Source organism: Corythoichthys intestinalis, chromosome 2 (assembly GCF_030265065.1).
Source record: "Corythoichthys intestinalis isolate RoL2023-P3 chromosome 2, ASM3026506v1, whole genome shotgun sequence".
NCBI lineage: Eukaryota > Metazoa > Chordata > Actinopteri > Syngnathiformes > Syngnathidae > Corythoichthys > Corythoichthys intestinalis.
The window spans coordinates 48,402,062-48,430,036 of record NC_080396.1 but is presented as its reverse complement, the minus strand read 5'-3'; the positions used below and the strand labels follow the sequence as shown (position 1 = coordinate 48,430,036).

Here is a 27,975-nt window from a genome sequence, read left to right as displayed (position 1 = left end):
AGAAATAATATGGATTGTATGAGAGGGCGTGTCTATAATGACCCATTTCTGCGTTACGATTGCGACGTCACGTTCCAGAAATAGCATTCGTGCGGTATGCTATTGCGGCCCGCTGCCCAGTTTTCATTGGCCAGTATATGAAAATATAATTAAATGCTGTCAGCACAAGCAGTTTAAAGCCTATATTCTGTTGTTCTTTTCAGTTTTATCACTAGATAGAGGTAGTCACTTAAATACCTATCCAATGAGCTCTTGGTTGTGACTTTTTTTTTTTTTTCTGTTGCTGGACATTTTCAGTTTGTTCTGCAAAGTTTGAGTATTATAAATCTATATTTTTACATATCCTTATATCTTTGGATTACTTTGTTGCTTGTAGCCCTTAACTCATTCACTGCAAATGACAGTTATAAACATCAAATCCATTTCACCTGGGTGATCGATCATAAGTGTTCATGTATTACTGCTATTGGAGGCGATCGTGTATACAATAAATTGATTTGTCACCAGTCACACATGTACAGTAGGAAAAAATGTAGTGGCTTACAGTTGATGTTTAGGACGGCCCTCTAATTTTTTGTTGTTTTATTTGAGAATTTCGACCACCTGAGTTACTAGTTATGATGTGCATCATATTGATACAGATGCAGTACTGTATATATCAGTGATGTGATGCCACACTGGAAGAAGTGAAAAATGAATGGAACATATGTATACAGCAATGCCCTTGCGTGTGAGGAAAGAAATCTCAAGTTAGTTAAGCACTTTCAATTTTTTTAACAAAACAGTCAAATACAAAAAGGACTCTCGGATAGCGCCGGCCAAGTTCTTGACGTCCATTTAAACGCCCTTTAAAAGTAATCCTTAAGACATATGTTAATAACCAGGGGTGCACATAAGTGGTCCGCATGCGCGCATGCGTACTGGACGTAGACAAATGCGCTGGCCCTCAACGGCTTCCATACGCTTTTGCGTACCGATGGCTGACCACTGTATTTGCGGCGGACATGAGAAAATCACTTCTCAAAATGTCAAAGAGTCAGGCCCCACTGAGTAATTATTTCCGTGTTCTCCCACCCCCGACAAAAGACAGACAGACGACAGAGACGTCACCGGAGCAACCGGAAAAAAAAGGACTTTTGCTGAAAAGTGGCTGCAGGAGGTACCATGGCTAGAAGCAAATGATGCTTGCACGGAAATGTGGTGCAAAATTTGCCGTGAGTATCCCAATGTCGCTGATAAGAGCAGTGCATTTTATGTAGGGTCAAAGAATTTCAGCCATCCAAACTTTGAAAAAGCACGAAAACAGAGAGCATGTGGCAATTAAACAAACTATCGATGTCAGACAGAACAGCGCCATGCACTGACAAACTTGTTTTTGCTCGCATTTCACAAAGCTAAACATGCACCTTCAATGAGCTCTTATGAGGTGGACATCCCACTTTTACAAAGGCTTGGAGTTAATGTGGGAGAAAAAAAAAATATGCGCACCCCTGTTTATTTCTTTACATTTCACTTCAAAGTAATGGCAATTTTGTTGTGCCAGTTTAAGTTTAATCAAGCGTTAATTGTTTATATAATTAATTAAAGGTAATTGGCTCTAAGTAAAGCTTGTCATAATTTTATCGCATCAGGTGGGTCGGCTCTCAAGCTCAGTGAGGACCAAGTCACATCTCCAGGTCCTCTTCTGAGAACCTGGGCAAAAAAAATATGTGCACCCCTGTTAATAACCTTCTTTTACAGTATTAGTCTTCAATAAAAATACTTTTTACAAAATGTTATTTTGAGGACTTAAAATGATTAATGGCATTTCAATTAATTTCAATTAGGAATACTGATTTGAGACTGGGGTCAATTGAATTACAAGCTTCAAAAATTCAACTCGTAAGTCAAGGTACCACTGATCTTTGAAAATTCAGTACATGAGGTCGGCAGCGCCTCCACCCGGCTCCGAATCTTTTCCCCGCCGGAAAGGGAAATTCATCCCCGCCATGCGGATCACCGCCACGTTGAGCGCATGCAGAAAGAAGATGAGGAGGACAATCCAGAAGCAGACGTCATAACGCTCGCTGTGCGTTTGGAACCTGAAGGTCACCTCCTCAAAGTTGGCGATGCGCTCCGACAGACGCTCAACTTTCACCTCAGACACGAACAGAACCACAACCAGGAAGCTGCACGCACCTGCCAAGAAGCGAAGTCCATAGATGATTGAGTTTAAAGCCAATGTTTTCAAAGCAAGTTGCTTGTGACCAGTGTTGTCACAGATTAGTTGAAAAAGTAATTTAATTACTGATTACGTCTCAAAAAACTAATCAAGTTACTTTACTGATTACGTCATTAAAGTAACTAAGTTACTTTAAAAGTAATTTAACAGTTACTTTTGATCAATTTTTCTCCCCTTGCTGCCTCAACATAAGAATGACAACAGAAAAATGTCATCGCATGTAAGTGACTTTCCGAGAATTGAATTTAAAGGATAAGATCAGAATTTTTCACATAAGGCTTAATCTTCGAGTTAGCTGGGGTTTAAATAGTCGATGGAGTTGATTTCAACCACCATTGACTCGCACTACCTTAGCCACTCCGGAGCCCTGAAACTAATAAAATAACTGACTAACTGCAAGGAATTTGTTAAAATCGACTCCAACGACTAATTTAACCCCCACTAACTCAAAGATTAAACCTAAAGTCAAAAATTCTGAACCTCCCCTTTAAAATAAAGACATGTCTTTGTTGTTGTCTATAATTTAAATGTTGTCTATAAAAGTTGTAAAGCAACAAAAATTAATTAAATAAACAAGAATCCTACAAAGTATTTCATAACGGGTCAAAATTATTTTTCGAACTGATCATGTGACGAGCACCTTAGAGACCTTTGATTTGCTTAGCCAAAACTACAGCTGAGGAGGCAAGATGGATATTTAGAATTTCTTTAAACCTAAGCTTTCAAAAGCTTCAACAACAACTGAGCTTAAACGGAGAATTGAACACGAACAGTGTCAAGATGTATATATTGTGACGCAAAATTCTTAGTTTTTCTTTAAATGGCTTTTATAGACAAGTTTGCTGAGCAAAACATGGGCGGCGCCATCTTTGATAATTTCTGTTCAGAGCTTTCGGTTTAGACAGAACAACATGAAGTATGGTGTTATACTTAAATAGCGCTTTTCCACCTTTCAAGGCGCTCAAGTAAGAAGTCTGTTTACAAAGTTAAAACTGCAAAATCAAACACAAAGAACGCACGGAATCTCCAAAAATGGATTCAGCATGACGTAGATGAAACTCCGAGACTTTCTGTGCTGTGCGTGAACTCTTGGAAGTGCCTATATACAGTGCCTTGCAAAAGTATTCGGCCCCCTTGAATCTTGCAACCTTTCGCCACATTTCAGGCTTCAAACATAAAGATACGATATGGGGCGTGCAATATTATTCGGCCCCTTTCCTTTCAGTGCAGCAAACTCACTCCAGAAGTTCAGTGAGGATCTCTGAATGATCCAATGTTGTCCTAAATGACCGATGATGATTAATAGAATCCACCTGTGTGTAATCAAGTCTCCGTATAAATGCACCTGCTCTGTGATAGTCTCAGGGTTCTGTTTAAAGTGCAGAGAGCATTATGAAAACCAAGGAACACACCAGGCAGGTCCGAGATACTGTTGTGGAGAAGTTTGAAGCCGGATTTGGATACAAAAAGATTTCCCAAGCTTTAAACATCTCAAGGAGCACTGTGCAAGCCATCATATTGAAATGGAAGGAGCATCAGACCACTGCAAATCTACCAAGACCCGGCTGTCCTTCCAAACTTTCTTCTCAAACAAGGAGAAAACTGATCAGAGATGCAGCCAAGAGGCCCATGATCACTCTGGATGAACTGCAGAGATCTACAGCTGAGGTGGGAGAGTCTGTCCATAGGACAACAATCAGTCGTACACTGCACAAATCTGGCCTTTATGGAAGAGTGGCAAGAAGAAAGCCATTCCTCAAAGATATCCATAAAAAGTCTCGTTTAAAGTTTGCCACAAGCCACCTGGGAGACACACCAAACATGTGGAAGAAGGTGCTCTGGTCAGATGAAGCCAAAATGGAACTTTTTGGCCACAATGCAAAACGATATGTTTGGCGTAAAAGCAACACAGCTCATCACCCTGAACACACCATCCCCACTGTCAAACATGGTGGTGGCAGCATCATGGTTTGGGCCTGCTTTTCTTCAGCAGGGACAGGGAAGATGGTTAAAATTGACGCGAAAATGGATGCAGCCAAATACAGGAACATTCTGGAAGAAAACCTGTTGGTATCTGCACAAGACCTGAGACTGGGACGGAGATTTATATTCCAACAGGACAATGATCCAAAACATAAAGCCAAATCTACAATGGAATGGTTCAAAAATAAACGTATCCAGGTGTTAGAATGGCCAAGTCAAAGTCCAGACCTGAATCCAATCGAGAATCTGTGGAAAGAGCTGAAGACTGCTGTTCACAAACACTCTCCATCCAACCTCACTGAGCTCGAGCTGTTTTGCAAGGAAGAATGGGCAAGAATGTCAGTCTCTCCATGTGCAAAACTGATAGAAACATACCCCAAGCGACTTGCACCTGTAATTGGAGCAAAAGGTGGCGCTACAAAGTATTAACGCAAGGGGGCCGAATAATATTGCACGCCCCACTTTTCAGTTTTTTATTTGTTAAAAAAGTTTAAATTATCCAATAAATTTTGTTCCACTTCACGATTGTGTCCCACTTGTTGTTGATTCTTGACAAAAAAATTAAAATGTTATATCTTTATGTTTGAAGCCTGAAATGTGGCGAAAGGTTGCAAGGTTCAAGGGGGCCGAATACTTTTGCAAGGCACTGTATATGGCACCAGGGACAACGTGGCTACATAGACACCCGATCTTAGAGGTGGATTGGGCTTGATTCCACATCTGCCTTCATGAACATGTTGTCCTCCCATGTCGTGATGATGGCAGATGGATGCAGTTTTTCCAAATTGTCTTTTTTGATGTATTTTGATGAGTAATGTTATTCCAGCTTCACTGTTGTTTTGGATGGAGAAAGTGTAAAACGGAAGTCGCGAGTACAAAAAGGCGGAAGTCAAACTGAAGTACCTCGGAAACTTGTCTATAAAGTTACAAACCCAAGGTTGTCTTAAACATACCAGGCCACTAGATGGCCATGAGATTTGAACAGATCCCACGTCAACATGAAAGCTCTGAACAATATTCCTGAGAATAATTTGAAGTGCTCACAACAGATGGATGTCCACAAGTAAAGTCCCAGAGGCCCGTGCAGTGTCTCGTAAGGACGTCCAAACGCATTGAAAAAGAAGAAGCCGCTGGACACAGAAGAGAAGACTATCAAAGCGCCACAGAAGAAGATGATGGTCACATGAAGACCTGCTGGTATAGCGTCCAATAACTCTGAAAACACTGAAAAAAAGGAACAAAAGTTTAAACACACGACTAAGACAGTGAAGACATTTCAAGGCACAGTAAAGACCCTAAAAATATGCTTACTTTTTTGTTTTGAAGACTGAATATTGTACTTTGAAGCATATTCTTAGTTTCCTACCTTAAACCTGAATTTTATCACAGATTATGCTTGACATTCGTTTTTCTTATACCGCAATTCTTCAGTTAAAAAAAGAGCAACAAGTTTGAGTTTTTCTTCATGTTTTGAATCCTGTTGGGATTAAAAGTATACCTGGATTAGAGTGTGGACTGTTTGGGAGTGCAAGAAGTTTTAAATGCCAGGATTTTGAGGGTAAAACTCACAGCAACACATTGGAGGAATTAAGAGAACTCTGCTAGTTCATTTTTGGAATGATGAATTTACTTCGAAATTTTCTATATTGAACTGAACTAGTTAATATTATAATATTTGAAGTGAACATTGAACAATTTTGGATGGAAAATAAACTTTCCCAACACTGTTGAGGAGATTTAAACAGTGAAGACATGCAGAGAGTAGAACATTAGTGTTGAGGCCAAAGTATTTTAGTGAACTGTGAAGCACTGAGGCAGAAACAGGGAACGTCATTGAGAAACTGTTAGAGATGGATCACTGCTCTCATATAACCCAGGGAGAAGACAATAAACATTTGTGCCATGTTGTCCACCCCTAAATTGTCTCCGTCAAATGTGTGACCAAAAAAGCTTCTTCAAAACTAAAAAAAAAAAAAACTTTTGCAAGTAAAGAGAGAAATCAGAAGTTGAATTCCATGCATTTCAAACACTAAGTGTATATGTAACATGGATGTTTCAATGTCGAGAAGATCATGAATAATTGAAGAAGTGGTTGCTGTCATTTATTATTCATGAGGTGAAACTTTAACAGTGATGTGTTCAACACTGAAATACAAGCATGGGTGCAAACACTGTACAGTGTACAGTACACATGTGGTAAATCATGATTTAATCTGCGATGGCACATTGATCGGGAATGACTTGACTAATTACTGCAATGGGGTCAAAAATTAGTTTATGCTTAAGAGTTTGTTAGCTCTGTTTGCTGTTATGCAATGAAACTTGAAACAAACATAGCAGTTTGTAAAAGAAATGCATTTTACATCCATCTGTGAATGTTCAGTATTGAAGGTTTTCAATAAATTGAGTGACACATATACAGTGGGGAAAATAAGTATTTAGTCAACCACCAACTGTGCAAGTTCTCCTACTTGAAAAGATAAGAGAGGCCTGTAATTTTCAACATGGGTAAACCTCAACCATGAGAGGCAGAATGTGGGGGGAAAAAAATAGAAAATCACATTGTTTGATTTTTAAAGAATTTATTTGCAAATCATGGTGAAAAATAAGTATTTGGCCAATACCAAAAGTTCATCTCAATACTTTGTTATGTACCCTTTGTTGGCAATAACGGAGGCTAAACGTTTTCTGTAACTCTTCACTCTTTGCTTGGTGTAAAGAAATCAACTGTGGGAGCAATTATTCGAAAATGGAAGGCATACAAGACCACTGATAATTTCCCTCGATCCGGGGCTCCATGCAAGATCTCACCTCGTGGCGTCAAAATGATAACAAGAACGTTGAGCAAAAATCCCAGAACCACACACGGGGACCTAGTGAATGACCTACAGAGAGCTGGGACCACAGTAACAAAGGCTACTATCAGTAACATAATGCGCCGCCAGGGACTCAAATCCTGCACTGCCAGACGTGTCCCCCTGCTGAAGAAAGTACACGTCCAGGCCCGTCTGCGGTTCGCTAGAGAGCATTTGGATGATCCAGAAAAGGACTGGGAGAATGTTTTATGATCAGATGAAACCAAAATAGACCTTTTTGGTAGAAACACAGGTTCTCGTGTTTGGAGGAGAAAGAATACTGAATTGCATCCGAAGAACACCATACCCTCTGTGAATATTGGGGGAGGAAACATCATGCTTTGGGGCTGTTTTTCTGCAAAGGGACCAGGACGAATGATCTGTGTAAAGGAAAGAATGCATGGGACCATGTATCGAGAGATTTTGAGTGAAAATCTCCTTCCATCAGCACGGGCATTGAAGATGAGACGTGGCTGGGTCTTTTAGCATGACAATGATCCCAAACACACAGCCAGGGCAGCAAAGGAGTGGCTTCGTAAGAAGCATTTCAAGGTCCTGGAGTGGCCTAGCCAGTCTCCAGATCTCAACCCCATAGAAAATCTGTGGAGGGAGTTTAAAGTCCGTGTTGCCCAATGACAGCCCCAAAACATCACTGCTCAAGAGGAGTTCTGCATGGAGGAATGGGCCAAAATACCAGCAACAATGTGTGAAAATCTTGTGAAGAGTTACAGAAAACGTTTGGCCTCAGTTATTGCCAACAAAGGGTACATCATTCACTAATTACTAATCACTAATTACTAATTCACCGCCAAGCCACTAGAGGGGTGTGGCGTTATGTTTGTACGGTTTTGGGGCATGCTTGTTGACTTCTGCTTGTCTAGTTTAACGGAGAAAAAATATATAAACAATGCAAGATAGGACGCTTGAATGTGGATCCTCAGCTCATCAACATTGAATAAATGTTGATTATACAAATGTTGAGGCGCAGGCGATGAAGAAGACGGTTTCAAGGCGGTCTGTCCAACTTTTGATGCCGCATAGAGAGTTCTAGCCGCGGGCGGACACCAGCTAGCTGTGGTGGCTAGCTTCAAACTGGCGTCGAGCGTTTTCCAGGGTTTTGTCAGAGGTCTGCAAAGCCCTCCAACCCGATTTGTTTGCCGTGTCCTACAACTAGCCAGTGGGAAGCTATAGCAGATTTCTGGAATCTATGGAACTTCCCAAACTGCGTTGGAAGCCTTGATGTTAACGTTATCATAAAAGCACCGATGCACTCTCAATCAGTGATGTATCGTATGTGAACTGACTGTTGTTAAAAATTAAACATCAATACAACTCTTTTGCACCAAAACCTGTTCTTTATTCTTCATATAGGCCTACTTGAAGTGTGACACGTAAATAAGTCACAGACTCACAGCAAACATATGTACACAACAAATGATGAAGTGCACGAACCAAAAATACGACATGAAGTGATAAAAAGCTGGCAGTTTTTGGTCGACTGGGTCACCACTTTGTGTGGCCACTCGATTCCAAACACACACATACTTGTCTCGTGGTTCTTCCATTTTTTTTTCTGTTCAATCACTGGCTGACCTCCAGCCCCGTATTTTCAGCAATCTCCTCCCACGATTTGCATGCCATTTGGCAATCTTCATAATGTCGTGACAATACATTGTAGAAGTTGTCGTACTTGCTCTTCGTTGATACTCTCGTCGGCTTGGTCCATTTTTGCTTGTAGAAAAATAAATGTTTCACAATGCCGGTGATTTCGCGCTGAACCGGAAACAACAGTCTGAGCGGACCAATCATAGTCCATTTCCACCACGTCACACGCGTTGACGCACACAATGTCAGAAAAAAAAGGAAGGAGCCAGAGAGGCTACGGCGCAGGGTCGTAAATCGGGTCTTTGTTGATGGCGCAGGTCTGACGCGGAAGCATAACTCGGCCTTTAGAGTTACAGTGCCCTCCATAATTATTGGCACCCCTGAAAAAGATGAGTTTTTTAGCTTCTAATTATTTTTTTTAATTCAAATAATATGGGACCTTAATGGAAAAAAGAGAGAAAAATCCAACCTTCAATACAAGTGCATTCATTCCACTGAATGAAAAATCCCACATAAAGAAAAAATTATTTGACATCAAATAATGTGTGTCACAATTATTTGCACCCCTGGTGTTAATATTTTGTACAACCCCCTTTTGCCAAAAAAACCCCACAAGGTCTGGGGACTGAGATGGCCATGGGAGGAGCTTGATTTTGTGTCTGGTGAACCATTTCTGTGTAGATTTGGCCATATGTTTAAGGTCATTGTCTTTCTAAAAGACCCACTGACAACCCATCTTCAGCTTTCGGGCAGAGGGCAACAGATTTTGATTTAAAATGTCCTGGTATTTCAAAGCATTCATGATGCCATGCACCCTAACAAGGTTCCCAGGGTGGGTATGAGGTGCTTTTCAGCATGTGCATCTTTCGTGGCACGCCAGACCCACTTGGAGTGTTTGTTGCCAAAAAGCTCAATCTTGGTCTCCTCTGACCAAAGCACACGGTCCCAGTTGAAGCCTGGGACCGTGTGTTTTTGTGTGAGACTTTTTGGCAACAAACACTCTAAGTGGGTCTGGCGTGCCACGAAAGATGTATGGGGGTGGGTCAGTGTTGCTGTGGGGCTGTTTCGCTTCCAAAGGCCCTGGGAACCTTGTTAGGGTGCATGGCATCATGAATGCTTTGAAATACCAGGACATTTTAAATCACAATCTGTTGCCCTCTGCCCAAAAGCGGAAGATGGGTCGTCACTGGGTCTTTCAGCAAGACAATGACCCTAAACATATGGCCAAATCTACACAGAAATGGTTCACCAGACACAAAATCAAGCTCCTCCCATGGCCATTTCAGTCCCTAGACCTTGTTTTGTTGGCAAAAGGGGGTTGTACAAAGTATGAACACCACGGGTGCTAATAATTGTGACACACATTGTTTGATGTCAAATAATTTTTTCTTTATGTGGGATTTTTTCCCCACTGAATGAATGCAGTTGTATTGAAGGTTGGATTTTTCTCTTTTTTTCCATTAAGGTCCCATATGACTTGAATTTAAAAAAAATATTAGAGGCTAAAAAACACATCTTTTTCAGGGGTGCCAATAATTATGGAGGGCACGGTAACTGAGACGCTATTATGGTGGAAGATTTTGGTAACATTTTGTTGAATCCTTTTTATTTATTTGATTTTTTTACATTGACACCTTTTAAAAACGATATCTCGATTCTTGGCATGGCATATCGATAACCTTTTGGGAAACAAAGTATCGCGATATATCACCATTTCGATATTTTGTCACACCCCTGATTATTATAATTCTTACATAAAAAAGCACAACATAAAACTATTACACGTTTGTTTATTAAATTATTATTAAAATTCCTTGTGTTGTCAGAACATATCATCCATTTATTAAATGACCCAAATATGTAAAGGTAATTAATATTACTTGAAAATCGCGAGGTCCTGCCGCCCAGGCCGCAGGTCTTCACTCTTTCTCCGTGGAAAAGGCCATATGCGAGTCGGCCCACGAACTTGTCGAGTTCGTTCCCGGTGGCGTTGACGAGTTCAGCTCCGGTTCTGCAGAGGACGAACCCGTCCAGCCAACGAGGAAGTCCGGCGGATACCGCGGCCGCCAACGCGCAGCAAGCCGCCAGCGCGCCTCCGAAGCTCAGCAGCAGACGCTTGTGTCGCCGCGCCGCTGCCATCGCCGCCTTGACGCTCATCCACAGATACCCACTAACCCTCCCGCCCTCGTTTCCATGGCGACGGTGCAAGACCATAGTCCAAGGACGGACGGACAGATAGACAAACGACCAGAACGTATGCTTCGTATTGAAATGCATCTCTGTCAATTTGATTGGTACCAGTACAGTAATATCAAAATACATTCTCAAGAACAAACACTTGTCTTCGCTCACTTTCTCCGCCCACTTAGTGAAACTTTCTCCATCCACTTAATAGTGAAACAAGTACAGTCTCAGCTTCGTGTGGCATTGCGGTCCACTCGATCCATGGTGGTCCTTATCCAGCTCAGGAAGTTTCCCAGACGTGTAAAGATGCCATATTTGCCACTAGCGGCACAGCGCTCACCCCAGCTGACCACACCTGTTAGAAACCAGGTCCCCCGGTAGTGGACAACGAAGGGACCACCGCTGTCCCCGCTGCACGCATCCATGCCTGCGTCCACGTATCCTGCGCAGAACATGTTTTCTGTGACAACCTAAAGGGCATAGGCGGAGTTTGACTTTTGTGGCGGAAGAGTTCATAACATGTTAATGGAATTCACACCACACAAAACGGATAACAGGCATAAGCGGAGTTTGACTTTTGGGGCAGGGGGGCACAACATGTTGATGACCCCGAAACGCAGTGTCAGCAATAAAATTAACTTACTAGAATATTTATAACAATACATTGACATTGAGCGTTTTTTGTTTCCCATCATTCTTGAGGGGAATTCTAAATCAGGCTGCTTAGGCAATACTTTTCACCAAAATCGTCATCCATTGAATACGGTACGCCCGCTGGTATCGTGCCAATGTAGTTACCGTTGCAAAAATTGTATCCCCTGGGCGGAGACATATGGAGGTAGATTTGTGTCTTTATTATTCAATCAAAAAAAAGTTGCTTCAATCAAAATATATATTTTCAACCCCCCCCCCCCCCCACCCAAAAAAAAATCGCTTCAATAAAAAAAATAAAAATAAAATGTGTTTGAATGTAAAAATAAACTCAAAAAACTAAAAAAAAAAAAAAAAGAAAAAAGCATGTGAAAGCTATTTTTCATTGATTTTTTGGGGGGGGGGTTAAAGTCGTTTTTTATGATTGAAGCAACTTTTTTGATTGAAGTAATGTTGATTTGTGTTTGGGCCACATTTTAGCGAGGACATTTTTGTCTTTATTATTCAATCAAAAAATAAGTTGCTTAAAAATTATATATGTTTAAAAAAAATCTCTTCAATCAAAAAAAGAAAAAATTTCAATCATAGAAAAAGTTTTTGAATGCAAAAAAATATTTGAGAATGAAAAATTTGCATTTGAACACTTAATTTTTCCTTGAAAAAGTTTTCTTTGATTGAAGCAATCCTTTATGTGTTTGGCAATCCTTTTTGTGTTTGGGCCACATTTTGGCTAGGACATTTTTGTCTTTATTATTCAATCAAAAAATAAGTTGCTTAAAAAATATATGTTTATAAAGAAAAATCAATCAAAAAAAAAAAAATTTCAATCGAAGAAAAAGTTTTTGAATGCGAAAAAATATTTGAGATACAAAAAATTGCATTTGAACACTTAATTTTTCATTGAAAAAGTTTTCTTTGAATGAAGCAATCCTTTTTGTGTTTGGGCCATATTAAGGGTAAGACATTTGTGTCTCAATCATTCAATCCCTCAAAAAGTCGTTTCGGTAAAAATAAATATTTTCAATCAAAGAAAAAATTCATTTGAAAAATAAAATTGCCCTCCCCTAGTTTTTTTTTTTTTTAATGAAAATTATATGCAAAGCAAATGGCCGTCTAAGGTTCTAGTTACATGATCTGTTCGAAAATGATAAAAATACATTTTTTTGTTCATTTCATTCATTTTTGTTGCAGTTTTATTGCTTTACAATTTTTATAGGAAAGTCAATTACATGCAATGACACTTTTCGGCCACCGGGGTGGGCTGCCCCCCCTTCAAATCCGCTTATGATAATAGGTTTAAAAAGTGGATTTCAAAAGGTTTGACTCCTTTTGACACTCTGATATATAAAAATGGCCTAGAAAAAGATCATTTTTACAGATACCTTCAAGTTAAACATTGTTTTCACCATGATGTAACAAAGAACATAACTAGACATTAAACTCTGATTCTACATGAAATTGTAGATCTTCTAGAGTCCAAGACCTGTAATAAAATTATTTCCAAATTGTACAAAACTATTAGGTCAACAAAGATGGAGAACACTCATTATATGAAACAAAACTGTGAAGGTGAAGGAAATGTGCAACTTGATAATAAAATAAAATAAATATAGAACATGTGCCAACTGCAGTGGACCACAACCAGCTCGAATGTATGGCGTGATTTCTGCTGGAAAACATTGAGGTAAAGTATTTTATAACCCCAGCCCAAAAACGACACCTGGGTAAAGAAGACGCCTGCTGGAGAGACTAGAAGAATTGGAGCAGACCACTTGCAAATACAGGTATTTTGTAAATGTAATGTTATTACACCCTACTGGACTGAGATTCATACACACTTGGAGAAAATTTTTGGGCAATGTATCTATTTTAAATGCGAATGTCTGTATCTAGGTGATTTGAAATTGGAAAGTCAATGATAAAAAAATATTGAAGATTCTATTAGCAGCGTCTAAGAAATCTATTACTGTCATGATCCGCTGCTGGTTAGATTTTGTTTGTTTCAGAGCCAGCTGTGGGAGCATTCTCGACGTCACACCGGCAGCGAGTTCCAGCTAATCAACACTAATATATGAACGGTGGCGAACCAATAACGGTGCCGAGAGATTAGTTTGCTGGTCGCCATTCGCACATACTGCTTTTGATCCGCTCTGTATTTGTCATCTAGTTCGTCAGACGTCTTAGCTTTGTGATCCTCTACCTTGTGCAGGTATCGAGTGTATTTTTGTTTGTCTTTTTGGCTATCTGCCAATTGCTCAGTTTTCGCGTTTTTTTTTATCCCCGTCGACCTACAGTATATGTCACGGATCCCTTTTTGTTAGTCTCCTTTTTCCGCGTTCACGAGTTTGTTTTGATTGTGATTAATAAATCCCCGAACGCTTCCCCTTCTGTTGTCTGTTTTTGGGTCCAATCTTGTTCTCCGCATTCGCGGACAGTAACAATTACAAGGAAATGGATTAAAAAAAGAATCACCAACTACTGAGGAATGGATAGATATTGCACATGAAATTTACATCATAGAAAAGCTGTCATTTTCACTTAAAGCGGAAATGTGAACTAAGGTTGGCCAACCATGTTTTTGAATAATATCAATGGCTAAACAATTATAAGCATATTTTCATTATTTTTTTAAACGCAACCCTTCCAGATTCTTTGTTTAACCCATAGCAATGCCCTTGACAACGAAAATGCTTTTCTTCGGAAATCTTCGGAAATTACATCACACCGAGAAGCGCGAGGGAAGTCCGCCATAGAACAGAATTGTTTGTTGCATTGCTTCTCAGTAAGATGCCACGGCGGTGTGTGGCGATGTTTTGTTCTCACTCAAACGAAAAGTTGTATGAGTGGCCAAAGGATAGCACGGCACGTAAATGGAAATCTTTCGTTCGCATGAAGCGCATGAATTTCACGCCATCATCGAGTAGTGTTCTCTACTGAAAACACTTCGAAGATGCCTGCTTCCTTAACCAGTCTGCTTATGATCAAGGATTTGACAAAAGGTAAGTGTGATTTTTGGATAGATGACTGATGACTTTGTCAAAGCAGAGCTGCCAACTGTTGTGGAATGAACTGTATAAGATAGCGACGTTAGCCGAAAGTTAACTCGTGGCAATCCCCGATCATAGTTGTTGTTGCGTTCGCTAGGTTAAGCGTGTTTAAATTGTGCGTCATCTACGATCTTGTCCGAAAGGGTTAATCCACTGTCAATCGGGAAAGGGGTGTGGATGTGCATATAAGCGGGTCGGCGTCGTGGTAATTCGCGGCCACGTTGCCGTAAGAGACACACCGCTGGTGAGTTTGTGCACATTTATTTGTATTTGTATTATGTATTTGAACCTTCATGCTTCAAGCATTGCATTGCATTTGTACGGTTCGGCGTTTCTTTCACAGTGATCGCTTCTAGTTTGTGTTTTACATTCGAGAGCCGCTGACATGTGACAAGTAGCGTGTTGGCATTGACTCAATCTCGCAGTGAATCAACAAGCAGCTCAAGTCACGCAGTGAATCATGGGAAATGTAGTCTCGGGACAACACTGAAGTGGTGCTTTGTAATCTGTTCGCTTGTGTGAAAACACTACATTTCCTCACGCCATTAGACGCCACTTCCTGCCGAGAGCCCCAAGCTGTGTTAGCTCCATGTGTTAATAAAGAAACAAAGTTGTCACCACGTCGTGTGTTCGATACATTTGTAAACAAAAAGCTCATAAGAAGACACTATGCACGATCCGTTTAAGAGACGCTGGAGTAGTAGGAGGCGAGGAGGAGATCAGCGAGAAGTAAAACTTTGCGGTCGACGGTGGCGGTCGACGGTGACGGTGGTGACAGTCCACTATTATTTTGTTTTCTTATTGTTGCCACAATAAAGTGGAGAAAGCCATCAACGACTCATCTCCTTCTTTCCCTCCAACGTTTTTATATTATTATTTCATATGCACGAAAGCTGCCGGCTCTGCCAAAATGAACATGAAGTCTGATTATTATTTTTTTAACAATGTCATCAGATAGACAAAAAAATAAAATTATGTGCAAATGCCTGCATCTTCAAATCATGAAAATAATAACAGCCTATATCTTACCAATCTTGTAATCTCGATGGGTCTTGTATCCATTCCATGACAGGTAGTCTAGGCACATTGTTTGCATCCTGATTAGCGTCTGGCTAATACATGTTAGGTCCAACATAAAATTCCAACCTCCTCTTCTTCCTCCAACTCTTCAAAAACTTGGATCTCCTCCCTTGCGCTCGATCTATCGCTTATATCGCTGTTTGAATCATTGTTTGAAGGGCTTTGTATGGCGGCCGTATGTATGGAGCTGCCATTGCTGTTCCCGGTGTGACGTATTACTTCCGGGTTCGTCCCCTTTCAGGCTCGAACTTCGGAAACGCGATTATTTTGTCAAATATACAACATATAAATTATTTTTTCATGCTTTATTTGTTGGACAATGTTTAATTACTTTAATTGTGACCCTATTTGGCATGTTATGAAATTACTTCACATTTCTGCTTTAAATTAGAGATTGATGCATTTTATTTGATATGGTCCAAGTGGACAGAATGCGTGAAACCAATTAGAATGGATTTCAATTGACGCTTAAAAGAAAAAGTATATCCTTATTTTGTTGGGGAAGAAAACAATATCTAATGTACTCCCAAATGTTTTAAGTTGCTGTATGTTGTTTATTTATTTATTTATATTATAAATAGTATAGATAGATTATAAATGGTTTAGATATTAATGCCTATATTTTGAGTTATTTTGAGGGGAAAATAAATTAACTTTATTATATAAGCTGCACACAGACTACTTTTCATTGTGTCAAAGTGTTATTTGGTCAGTGTTGTCCCATGAAAAGATATACTCAAATATCTGCAGAAATGTGAGGGGTGTACTCACTTTTGTGATGCACTGTATTTCCATCTTTTTCCATTTTACAAAATTTTTGAAAACGCTCCAGGGAGCCACTACGGCAGAACTAAAGAGCCGCATGCGCCTCCAGAGCAGCGGGTTGCTGACCCCCGGCTTAGCCTCACCGGAGTCCTGAAACTAACAAATAACTAACAAACTGCACATAATTTGTTGAATCAACTTCACCGACTAATTAAACCCTAGCTAACTCAAAGATTAAGCCTTATGTCAAAAATTGTGAACTTTCCCTTTAAGGCAACACTAGGTAACTTTTTTAAGTTTTGGTTGATTTTAGCAACGCAGAGGGACAAAAGCAGTAGTGTTTTACCTTTAGGAAGGCTACGTTTCCAATGAGGACCAGCGCACAGTGTCGTATAATCCTAATATACCAGTCACCTGCAGATGGATTAAACGATATTTCTGTTTCCAGCAGCTGTGTGTAGGATTAATAGTAATGAGGTATTGAATCCAGTTGTGGGTAAACAATAACATATGATGATGTTGACAATAGAAACGTTTGATTGTGTACCGTATTCCCCCACCAGCCCGTCGGCATCCCCCCACCCCAACTGTCACACCAGCGAGTGAAAGTCGGGCCAATGTTTATTCTTGAGGGTCTTTTTATCCTGGTAGCCTCCCTTTTTCTTTTTTCTCCTCGGACAAAATCAAAGCGTTTGTGTCGACTTCCATCTTTATAAAGAATGGTGAAGGGGGAAGTGACGTATGCCGTAAAGCAGTCAGCACATTTGTAGTTTTTTGTGTGTGGCAGGGTTCCTGCCACCCTCCTAAAAGTGAGTTAGCGCCAGTGAAAGTGATAGACCCCCTCAAGATACAAAAGAGGTGTCATTCAACTAAGTTGTCAGTCGACATATAATCACAAATGTTATGACAATATTTTATAAAGGTTGAGAATGTACCTAGTTTTGTTCAAATTCATTTATAGGAAAGTTAATTACATGTAATGACATTTTTCGGCCACTGGGGAAGGCATTGCCCCCACTCAATCTCTGCCTATGCTAAAGGAAAAGTGGCAATACACTATTAACATCCTGCTAATAATGCTAGCGTAACGCTAGCGCTCACCTGCTCTGTAGACTGTGTGCAGGCATGGTGGTTGACCACCGGGAGAGCCACCTTCCTAAGGAATCGGGAGGACCGGCGCAGGTATTGGGTGGCTCCCCATCCTGTCACCAACCCCCGGTTGTTCTCCTTAGAAAAAGAAATGAAACAATTCGTATATTTAAGAACATGTCAAACCGAACTATGTTATTTAATTGACTAAAATAGTCTGCTAGATTAATGCCAACACACCGTATGCAGAACTCAATAGCCGAGACAATGAAAACATATTAATTTCACGGTAATTACAAACCTTCAAACAAAACCAGTTTTAGTTGTATTGAGTTCATTTTGTCTACACTTACAGATTAGTTGAATTTTTCTTTTATCACAGACAATAGTGTACCGCATGCAACATGTCACATTGCTCATTAATATTCATGACTGTTGCCGGGGGGGGTCAAACTCGTGTTTGTCCCTCTTGCTTGATGCATGTAAATAGTGTACGAACAATATGTTTACTGAGCTAAACCTACCAATTCTGTCCGAAAATGATGTCCCTGGTGCCAAATTCACTGGTAAAGATGCGGAAGAACATACAAATGTTCAGTTAAAGAGATGGCTTGAGTGTTGAGGGCTGGAAAAGATGAGGAAAAGAGCTGACCTGATCCAGAGGTAGCTCTTTTATCGACACCTTTTTCTTGTGTGCATTGCCTTACGCCACTGACAATGACATTCTCCTGTTTCAACAAGCTATCCTTTACCACCATATGCCCTGTCTTTCTTATATATTATATCCTTTGGTTGTCTTACATCTCTGACCGTTCTTGGGGGTAATTTATATTGCTATTATTGTGTAGCGATCGCAAATGCTACTCAGTGACAGCCAACGAATACTTTTATTTTTTTCATCAATAACAAATCTTAATTCTATTAATTTATTTACACTTCCCCCTTATGAAAGTTGTTTCTTTACAACAGAAAAGGTAACAACAGTGGCAGTTAGATCCAATTTTAATTTTTTCAGGTTATTCATTGTCAGACAGAAGCAGCATGGCAAAACGCCACGCTAAAAAAATAAGTAAAAATATAAAAATGGCTTACCTCTGCGGGGCAGGCTGTGGTAGGCAATTGATCTGTAGGACCGTGGCACCCAACAAAATGTTTACTGCATATGAAGGTGAATGGCTTCACCTTACTAGGGTTGAACTGGTCTTTTGGACGTCCGCACAAGTTAATCCATCGTTCACATTTTCTTCCCTCTGAGTTTTTGGCTTCGTGTAACGAAAACATCCTTCATATGTGATAATGTCTAGAGTCGTTTCTACAAGTTCAATACCAGCAGTGTTTACTCTGAATGTTTTTGTTTTTTTTGAAATATTACCGGCAGAAAACAAGCAGTACTAACATGGGTTGTATGCGAGGGCGCTTCTATGTTGACCCCTTTCCAGTTTACGATGGTGACGTCACGCAGCCTTGCGGTCTAAAAATAGCATTCGTGTGGTACGCTATTGTTTTAGGTTGTTTTAATTACCTGACATGTCAGCTAATTAAAGCAACCTAAAGCAATTGTCTGTGATAAAATAAAAAATCAACTAAAACTAATTTTCCGCACACAGAAAATTCAGTAACCCAAAGCCAGAAAAAGTCCACTAAAAGGGTTTTTGTGCTACAGAAAAAATCAATTCCAAACAATTGGATTTGCCAACTATAGTCAATTTGAAAAAAAATCAAATGTGTCTCATCCAAACAAAAATTTGCTCACCATGTTCACTTTGCACGACAAGAAAAAATTTGGTGCAGTGAAGTTACGTGTGCTGACGCAGGCCCACCTTGAGCAGGTATCTGGACAGGTGGGCGTCTGGCAGGCAGGCAGGAACGGCAGTGGGCCCCCTGACGACAGGCTGGTCAAGGTAGAGTAGAGCCAAGTCGCTGTCCATAGTGAACTCGTGGAAATGAGGATGAAGCAGAACTTGCTTGACTGCAATCTTTTGCTCTCCCGGATCGTGACGACGTTTGTCGTAGTCGCCTGCATGCCAAGTTCACACAAATAATATGTAACTAATTATAGCCAGCATGTGGCTAACACGAGGTCATATTGATGCTACATGGTAGTAGCGTGAGCGTTTGACCTATTGTGACGTAGTGGGCAGTCTGCTGGAAGCAGTGCGCGGCTGAGACCACCCAGCGATCCGACACTAGTGTTCCGCCACAGAAGCCATAGCCGTCAGCGCGGTGGATGAGAACCTGAGGGCAGCACAGGTGAGAGTGATTTACTGTTTCTGCAAGTCAAATCTAAGACTCAAGTCTTCTATTAAAGTATCAAATTACGGTGGCAAAAAAAAAAAAAAAAAAATCAAGCTAGTGGGGTCAATACTTGGATAAGTAAGTCACATTTCAAATATAAAAACAGCCTTGAAATGAACTCTTATCGTCCAATAAAACATACAGTGGGGCAAATAAGTATTTAGTCAACCACCAATTGTGCAAGTTCTCCCATTTGAAAATATTAGCGAGAACTGTAATTGTCAACATGGGTAAACCTCAATCATGACAGACAGAATGTTGGAAAAATAGCAAATCACATTGTTTGATTTTTAAAGAATTTGTTTGCAAATCATGGTAGAAAATAAGTATTTAGTCAATACCAAAAGTTCATCTCAATACTTTGTTATGTACCCTTTGTTGGCAATAACGGAGGCCAAATGTTTTCTGTAACTCTTCACAAGCTTTTCACACACTGTTGCTGGTATTTTGGCCCATTCCTCCATGCAGATCTCCTCTAGAGCAGTGATGTTTTGGGGCTGTCGTTGGGCAATATGGACGTTCAACACCCTCCACAGATTTTATATGGGGTTGAGATCTGGAGACTGGCGAGGCCACTCCAGGACCTTGAAATGCTTCTTACGAAGCCACTCCTTTGTTGCCCTGGCTGTGTGATGGGGATCATTGTCATGCTGAAAGACCCAGCCACGTCTCATCTTCAATGCCCTTGCTGATGGAAGGAGATTTTCACTCAAAATCTCTCAATACATAGCCCCATTCATTCTTTACTTTACACTGATCAGTCATCCTGGTCCCTTTGCAGAAAAACAGCCCCAAAGCATGATGTTTCCACCCCCATGCTTCACAGTGGGTATGGTGTTCTTTGGATGCAATTCAGTATTCTTTCTCCTCCAAACATGAGAACCTGTGTTTCTACCAAAAAGTTCTATTTTGGTTTCATCTGGCTTTAACACATTCTCCCAGTCCTCTTCTGGATCATCCAAATGCTCTCTAGCGAACCGCAGACGGGCCTGGACGTGTACTTTCTTCAGCAGGGGGACACGTCTGGCAGTGCAGGACTTGGGTCCCTGGCGGCGCATTGTGTTACTGATAGTAGCCTTTGTTATTCTGGTCCCAGCTCTCTTTAGGTCATTCACGAGGTCCCCCCGTGTGGTTCTGGGATTTTTGCTCAACATTCTTGCTATCATTTTGACGCCACGAGGTGAGATCTTGCATGGAGCCCCAGATCGAGGGAGATTATCAGTGGTCTTGTATGTCTTCCATTTTCTAATAATTGCTCCCACAGTTGATTTCTGAGGTTTACCCATGTTGACAATTACAGGCCTCTAATCTTTTCATTTAGGAGAACTTGCACAATTGGTGGTTGACTAAATACTTATTGGCCCCACTGTAACTCTGAACCCCCAAGACATTGAACTCTTGTCCCATCTTGGAAACCTAATTTTTTAACTACTGGAAAACTAAAGTGCTCCAATCCCAGAAACTGAGGTCTTCTCCTGCTGGAAACATTAAAATTCCCATCTCTGAAACGAAATGCTTCCTATAACATTAATATCCACACCTGCCAGGGACTTCCACCTAGTCTCTCCAAGTCCCCGCCAACAATGCGAGGATTGATTGGTTTGCTAGCATTGTGTGTCCAGTTGAAGCCGTTATCCAGAATGGTGTTCATTTCCACTGTGATGTTAGTATCGTCCACCAAGGTGTCCGCTTCCATGGTGAAGTTGCCATCATCTAAGATGATGTCTGCTTCCGTAGTGAAGTTAACTTCGTTGGAGAGGCTCCAGAGGGAGCGACCTCGCTGCAGCAAGACTGTTTGCTTGAGGCCGCAGGGAAACTTCACTGAGTGAATCAGAGGGCGGTTGTGTATGAGGGAGCATATGTGTGTATCTGTGTGTGTGGTGGGCACAGGAAGAGATGTGGTACCAGTCTTGGAGCAGCTTTGTCCATCAGAGTCCAGCTGGAAGCCTTCAGCACATCCACACTGAACACCAACACTTCCTGGCAAGTTTGTGCAGTACTGCAGGCAGCCACCATTTTTATAATTGCATGACAGCAACTCTGAAAGTACGCATAGAGACAGCCAAATTGCACATGGACACTTGCACTTAAATCATGGACATGCGGTCAGGGAACACAGGGGAACACATGTCATGTTCCTGGGCCAAGGCCAAAGAGAAAAAGACAATCCACATTGGTAACAGTTCAAAGTTGAAATTAAAAAAAAAAACTAGAATTTGCGATGGTGTGGCTTGTTACCAGTAATGCCATAAATAACATGCAAATCTGTAAAGGCACCATTAAATAAGGACAAAAATATTTTGGTAGTTGAACTGCTACGTCTGCCGTGCGGTTTGTAAGCATGGTACATTGACCCGTGTCTAATGCAAATGCATATCAAGTACACTGTATTGTTTTAAAAGCGAATCATGAAAGAGAATAGGATGTTTTGTCATTGCGCAAAACACATACGGTAAAGAAAATGCACCAAAGCATGGCTCCTAAACAAAATCTGTGTATAGGTGAAAAACGTAAGTGTTTGCCATGGATACCCAAGTGGCAGGTGCTGCCGTGGTAACGTGGCGGGCACAGACAAAGGAAGTCTCCTCTCCCCAGCATGCACTTGCCGCCATTCAAGCATGGATTGCTCCCACATGGATTCAAATCTGTGAAAGCAAAATGTTCCGTTCAACGCAACTGGGAACATCTTCACTTCCTGTTCGTGTCATCATTTCCTGCTTCAGTTGGACCTACTTGAGTACCGGAACCAGAACTCCAGCTGTGAAGCAACAGCAGAATACAGTAACAAATCATTGCAGTTATCTTGAGAGAAGAAAGCATGTCTCACTGTCTTCTCCTGTGACTGGAAGATCTCAGCAGCCTCCTCCTGAGAGCAACGTTCCTCAAAGCATTCCCGCTCCAGGTCACCAGGAAACATCTCTTCCAGCAGATTGGAATTTGCCCGGCGCCTCCTGTTGGCAGCGGAAGATCGCAGGACCTGCCCGGCCGAGGCACGCTGAAGGAACACTACAGACAGAAGGTGTTCACATAAACCATAGGATTTATGGGCGGCTTGCAGCAGCCAAGCAAGCCTTACCTGTGCTTTCTACTGCTGCGGCACTGAATAGCAGTAGCACGGTTGTGTTGGCGAGAGCCATCAACATGTCTGAAACAAAGAATATACTAGTCCTTCTCAAAAAATTAGCATATTGTGACAAAGCTCATTATTTTCTATAATGTATTGATAAACATTAGACTTTCATAAATTTTAGATTCATTACACACAACTGAAGTAGTTCAAGCCTTTTATTCTTTTAATATTGATGATTCTGGCAAAAAAAGTCAAGAAAAAACAAAAATCCCTATCCCAAAAATTAGCATATTTTATCCGACCAATACAAAAAAGTGCATTTTAATACAAAAACAAAGTCAACCTTCAATTAATTATATCAGCTATGCACTCAATACTTGGTCGGGAATCCTTTTGCAGAAATGACTGCTTCAATGCGGCGTGGCATGGAGGCAATCAGCCTGTGGCACTGCTGAGGTGTTATGGATGCTTCGATAGCAGCCTTAAGCTCATCCACAGTGTTGGGTCTGGTGTCTCTCAGCTTCCTTTTCACAATATCCCACAGATTCTCTATGAGGTTCAGGTCAGGAGAGTTGGCAGGCCAATTCAGCACAGTAATGCCATGGTCAGTAAACCATTTACCAGTGGTTTTGGCACTGTGAGCAGGTGCCAGGTCATGCTGAAGATTGAAATCTTCATCTCCATAAAGCTTTTAAGCAGATGGAAGCATGAAGTGCTCAGAAATCTCCTGATCGCTAGCTGCATTGACCCTGCCCTTGATAAAACACAGTAGACCAACACCACCAGCTGACATGACACCCCAGACCATCACTGACTGTGGGTACTTAACACTGGACCTCAGGCATTTTCGCATTTCCTTCTCCCCAGTTTTCTTCCAAACTCTGGCACCTTGATTTTCGAATGACATGCAAAATTTGCTTTCATCTGAAAAAAGTACATTGGACCACTGAGCGACAGTCCAGTGCAGCTTCTCTGTAGCCCAGGTCAGGCGCTTCTGCCACTGTTTCAGGTTCAAAAGTGGCTTGACCTGGAGAATGCGGCACCTGTAGCCCATTTGCAGCACACGTCTGTGCACGGTGGCTCTGGAATCGGCCCTTCTCCACAATCTTTCTCAGGGTGCAGTCACCTCTTCTGGTTGTGCAGCATTTCCTGCCACACTTTTCCCTTCCCACAGACTTCCCACTGAGGTGCGTTGATACAGCACTCTGGGAACATATTTGCTCAGAAATTTCTTTCTGTGTCTTAGCCTCTTGCTCGGGGGACAGCAGTCAGGTCGGCAGTCTTGCCCATGATTGTGATTTGAGTAATGAACCAGGCTGGGAGTTTTTAAAAGCCTCAGGAATCTTTCACATGGGCTTTGAGTTAATTCGTTGATTCAGATGATTAGGTTAGTAGCTTCTTTAGAGTACCTTTTCATGATATGCTAATTTTTTTGAGATAGGGATTTTTGTTTTTTCTTGACTTTTTTGCCAAAATCATCAATATTAAAACAATAAAAGGCTTGAACTACTTCAGTTGTGTGTAATGAATCTAAAATATATGAAAGTCTAATGTTTATCAGTACATTACAGAAAATAATGAACTTTATCTCAATATGCTAATTTTTTTAGAAGGACTAGTAGGGCCCCTGTTAGCTCCCTGAGCTCGTGTTTAGATAGATGGATGGATGCAGGATGGATCGTAGGTAGATAGGTCTGACGGATACTGGAAAAAACTAGAACTGAGCTGAAAATCTGGCGCCGAAAATAGCAATGCATTTTCAGCTGTTTTCAGTCGATGGTTTTTGGTCACAACTACCGAAAATAGCAATAAATTTTTAGCTACTTTAGGCCAAATTTTCGGCACATCTCTAGAAAAAACATAGGGTTTGAGGGTTTGCAATATATTACGGCATTAAAACTAGAAGAATTTTCACCAGATGACTTAAATAGCTCCGTTTGGGAAGACTTTGATTCACCATAACCACATTGTATTCATATAATAGCATTTAATCCAGGCTATGGGGTTCATTTGAGAATGATGAAGATTGCTGTATATAAAAGGGGTCCAGGAGGCCATGTCACCAGTGCTGCAACGATTAATCGATTAACTCGAGTATTCGATTAGAAAAACATTCGAATTAAAATTTTGCTGCTTCGAGTATTCGTTTAATTAAAGTGGTGTTGTAATGGTTTGTTTTGAAAGTGTTTGCATTTAGTTTTATTGATTTGGGTGGATACACTGCCCTCTAGTCTGCCTCATTTAACTTGGCTGAATCCAGCTGCTCCTTGTTAAGACCAACATAAGCTAAGTTTGTGTTTAGTTTTTAAAAAAAAAATTTTTTTATGCCTTCGTAAAGTAGTTTATAGGTATATTTAGCCGTTTTTTTTTGGTGGGAATATGTGTCTGAACCATTTGTTAAGAGCATTGTAAAAACAAAAATAAAGTTTGCGTTTTGTAGCATTTAAGCTGGCGGACTTTTGTTATGTAACTCATCTTTTTTTTTTTTTTTTTTTTTTTAAATCCCGTTTGAGGCTCAGCTCAGGTGTAATTTTTTATGTTCCTTATCCAATTACTCGATTATTCGATTCGTAATTTATCTTTTTTTTTTTTTTTTTTAAATCTCGTTTGAGGCTTAGCTCAGGTATTGTAATTTTTTATGTTCCTTATCCGATTACTCGAACTAAATAGTTCATCGATTAATCGACTACTAAAGCTATAGCTGCAGCCCTACGTCACTGCACATAACCACATTGTATTCATTTAATACCATTTAACCCAGGCTATTGGGTTAATTTGAGAATGATGAAGATTGCTGTATATAAAAGGGGTCCAGGAGGCCATGTCACTGCACACTTGCTGCTTTCATGAAGCAAAATAAACTTTACAACCATGTTCTTTCCTTTACTTTCGACCAACTTGAAATAGTGTTTATATCTCCACCTCGTGAAGGACAAATTTTCCTCTGAATGCTCTGCCATCATATCCCTCTACATCTGTTTTACGTGTGTGTGTTTGCCGCACGCGCTGTTCCGGTTTGTGTGTGAAAACACTGGCTCTGAGGTACGTGCGCGAGGCTTGAGCGTTTACGTCACAGAATGGGGGATCACGTGAGATTTGACGCAGCCATATTGGAAGCAGGTCTGGCTCGCGGGACATTAAACTTTAACTTAAAGAGACAAACTCGTTACTAAGGCGAAGAACAGATATGTGATCAAACTTCAGGATGTGAACAATGTTGACCCTTACGAACAAGCCGAAGACAAATGGAGTAAAGATGTCGACGGGCTTCCACAATTACGCGAAATGGACATTCTGCTTTATTTATTGTTTGGTGTATGTTACTAAACTCATCAGCGATTCCGAAATTACAAATCGCTACAAAGCTACGAACAGTTTTGCTGCAGATGGGTGCAGGACCTGCACATTATGACCGTATCAAACGGCAACTCCATCGTTCTTGCATAGGTAGGCTATGTGTGTTTACTATTTTCATTGCCATGAACCTAAACGCACCTCAAGTCTTGAATGACAAATATACAGAGCAGAGTACACTCGCTACGACTGGTAGTTTCTTCAATTTATTCGAAGTAACGCACCACTTTTAACAGTCAGTAACGTTAACGGCGTTGTAACCGCGGAAAAAATAATTTGATTACCCCGCTACTGAAAAAATAACGCCGTTATGTAACAGCGTTATTTATAACTGTGTTATTCCCAACGCTCTTGAGAGGCTTGCTGTCCTATAATTACCAGGTTAAGAAAGTTGTTTCATGGACCAAGACCACAACAGTCTCTACTCCTGTAGCATAAATTTTTTTTTATCTGATGACAGAGCACAATACCTGTTGGGTTTATGTTTTAGTTCAGTAATCATAGTTCAGGGACCACATCTTCAATGACATTGACTAATTGATTGTGATTGACTCAAATTATATTTATTTGAAAAAGTAAATATTGGCACTTTATTGAAGTCTTTGTTTTGTTCATTAAAATAATGTTCAAGTCATCATGAAAAATCTCATTAGATCAAAGGCAAATCTATGTCGAAACCACTAGTTTTTTTTAACCTCCAGGTGTTCAAAAACTCAGGTGAATATACATTTAGAAATGTTATATTTATTATCGGTCATCGATATCGGTATTGGCTTTGAGGAGCACGAAGTTACCAATATCGTGCAGCTCTAGTTATAAGAATGGGCAAAAGGGATGTTTTGAGAGTCAGTCAAATGTTAGGTCGGTTAGTGAGAAGGTTGTTGTGCATGATGGACAAATAGGTAGGTACAATGCCGCAAATAAGTATTTGTTCCATTCTGGTTTTGAATTTTTCACACAAAGAAACACTTATCTGACAGATTTTTTGTTGCTATATTTTAACTCTGAAATGATTATTTGAAAATTTCAGAAAATTCCACAGACACACGCACCTGAAAAGCTGTAAAAAGGGTAAATTACCCTCTGCAAAATGCATTCCGTATAGTGACTGGTCATTTTCCTTATAAAATACTTTATGAAGTACAGTAATTTCTACCAAAGCGGACTGGGCAGTTCTGGGGGTGGCAACTGTGACACCTAGTGGTCAAGATGGACACAATTATTTGCGTTGGATCGTTTTGTATTTTTTTAATTTACCAGTTTTGAGGTAAAATTGAATGAGTGAACAATTATTATAACAAATCTACAGTGGGAAGAACAAGTATTTCATACACTGCCAATGGGTTTTCCCATTGTGAGTGTATCAAATACTTGTTCTTCCCACTGTAGATCATTTCAAAACTTTCCAAAAGTGGAACTGGAAATAGAGATAATTTGATTGCACAACTATCCACAAAATCTCGTAAAATCAACCTTTTGAAATTATGCCCAAAATGTTCAACAGACCATAGCCAAAAACATGGGAATTAACCCGTCCATATCGCTAAGTGACCTCTTACAATAACACATAAAGCGTAATCTATGAGGATGGCATTTAGATGTGCTAATCAATAAACACGGTAATTCCGACGTTATTTGCGTATAAGAGAAATCATGACAGTCCTACCTGGTGTATTCGCTGAGGACTATGATTGACGGTTGGCGTTACTTTGGAGCTATAACAGCAGCTGTGTTGATCGTTAACCAGAACTCAAACATTGATGCACTTTGACGTGA

At 40.5% G+C, this 27,975-nt stretch overlaps 2 protein-coding genes across 3 annotated transcripts; both read right to left on the bottom strand.

Annotated features, from left to right (window-relative positions):
• Positions 1-23: 23 nt before the first annotated feature.
• On the bottom strand, positions 24-10,986 carry clrn1 (clarin 1). Its single transcript, XM_057830058.1, has 3 exons — positions 10,545-10,986; positions 5,249-5,428; positions 24-2,178 (listed from the first exon to the last, which is right to left on the bottom strand). Exons 1-3 carry the CDS (start codon positions 10,984-10,986, stop codon positions 1,913-1,915), a joined length of 888 nt encoding a protein of 295 aa, XP_057686041.1. The 3' UTR covers positions 24-1,912.
• On the bottom strand, positions 10,917-27,975 carry LOC130912176 (coagulation factor X). 2 transcript variants are annotated; one of them, XM_057830056.1, is made up of 11 exons: positions 27,866-27,975; positions 22,852-22,920; positions 22,603-22,781; positions 22,509-22,533; positions 22,307-22,420; positions 21,681-21,815; positions 21,316-21,596; positions 19,601-19,715; positions 19,301-19,497; positions 17,493-17,618; positions 10,917-11,318 (listed from the first exon to the last, which is right to left on the bottom strand). In XM_057830056.1, the coding sequence occupies exons 2-11, from the start codon at positions 22,916-22,918 to the stop codon at positions 11,076-11,078; spliced, it is 1,482 nt and encodes a 493-aa protein (XP_057686039.1). In that variant the 5' UTR covers positions 22,919-22,920; positions 27,866-27,975; the 3' UTR covers positions 10,917-11,075. The 2 variants fall into 2 exon arrangements, with proteins under 2 accessions (XP_057686039.1, XP_057686040.1); XM_057830057.1 differs by having other exon boundaries at positions 11,066-11,290.

Coding starts and splice junctions, on each gene's coding strand:
- clrn1 (XM_057830058.1), bottom strand. CDS start 10,986: ATGTATTTTGATATTACTGTACTGGTACCAATCAAATTGACAGAGATG. Junction 5,429..10,544: donor CAGGACCTCGCGATTTTCAA/GTAATATTAATT, acceptor CCTTTTTTTCAG/TGTTTTCAGAGTTATTGGAC. Junction 2,179..5,248: donor CTTGTGGACATCCATCTGTT/GTGAGCACTTCA, acceptor GCTTCTTGGCAG/GTGCGTGCAGCTTCCTGGTT.
- LOC130912176 (XM_057830056.1), bottom strand. CDS start 22,918: ATGTTGATGGCTCTCGCCAACACAACCGTGCTACTGCTATTCAGTGCC. Junction 22,421..22,508: donor GTTCTGGTTCCGGTACTCAA/GTAGGTCCAACT, acceptor TTGCTTTCACAG/ATTTGAATCCATGTGGGAGC. Junction 17,619..19,300: donor TGTCCAGATACCTGCTCAAG/GTGGGCCTGCGT, acceptor TCTTTTTCTAAG/GAGAACAACCGGGGGTTGGT.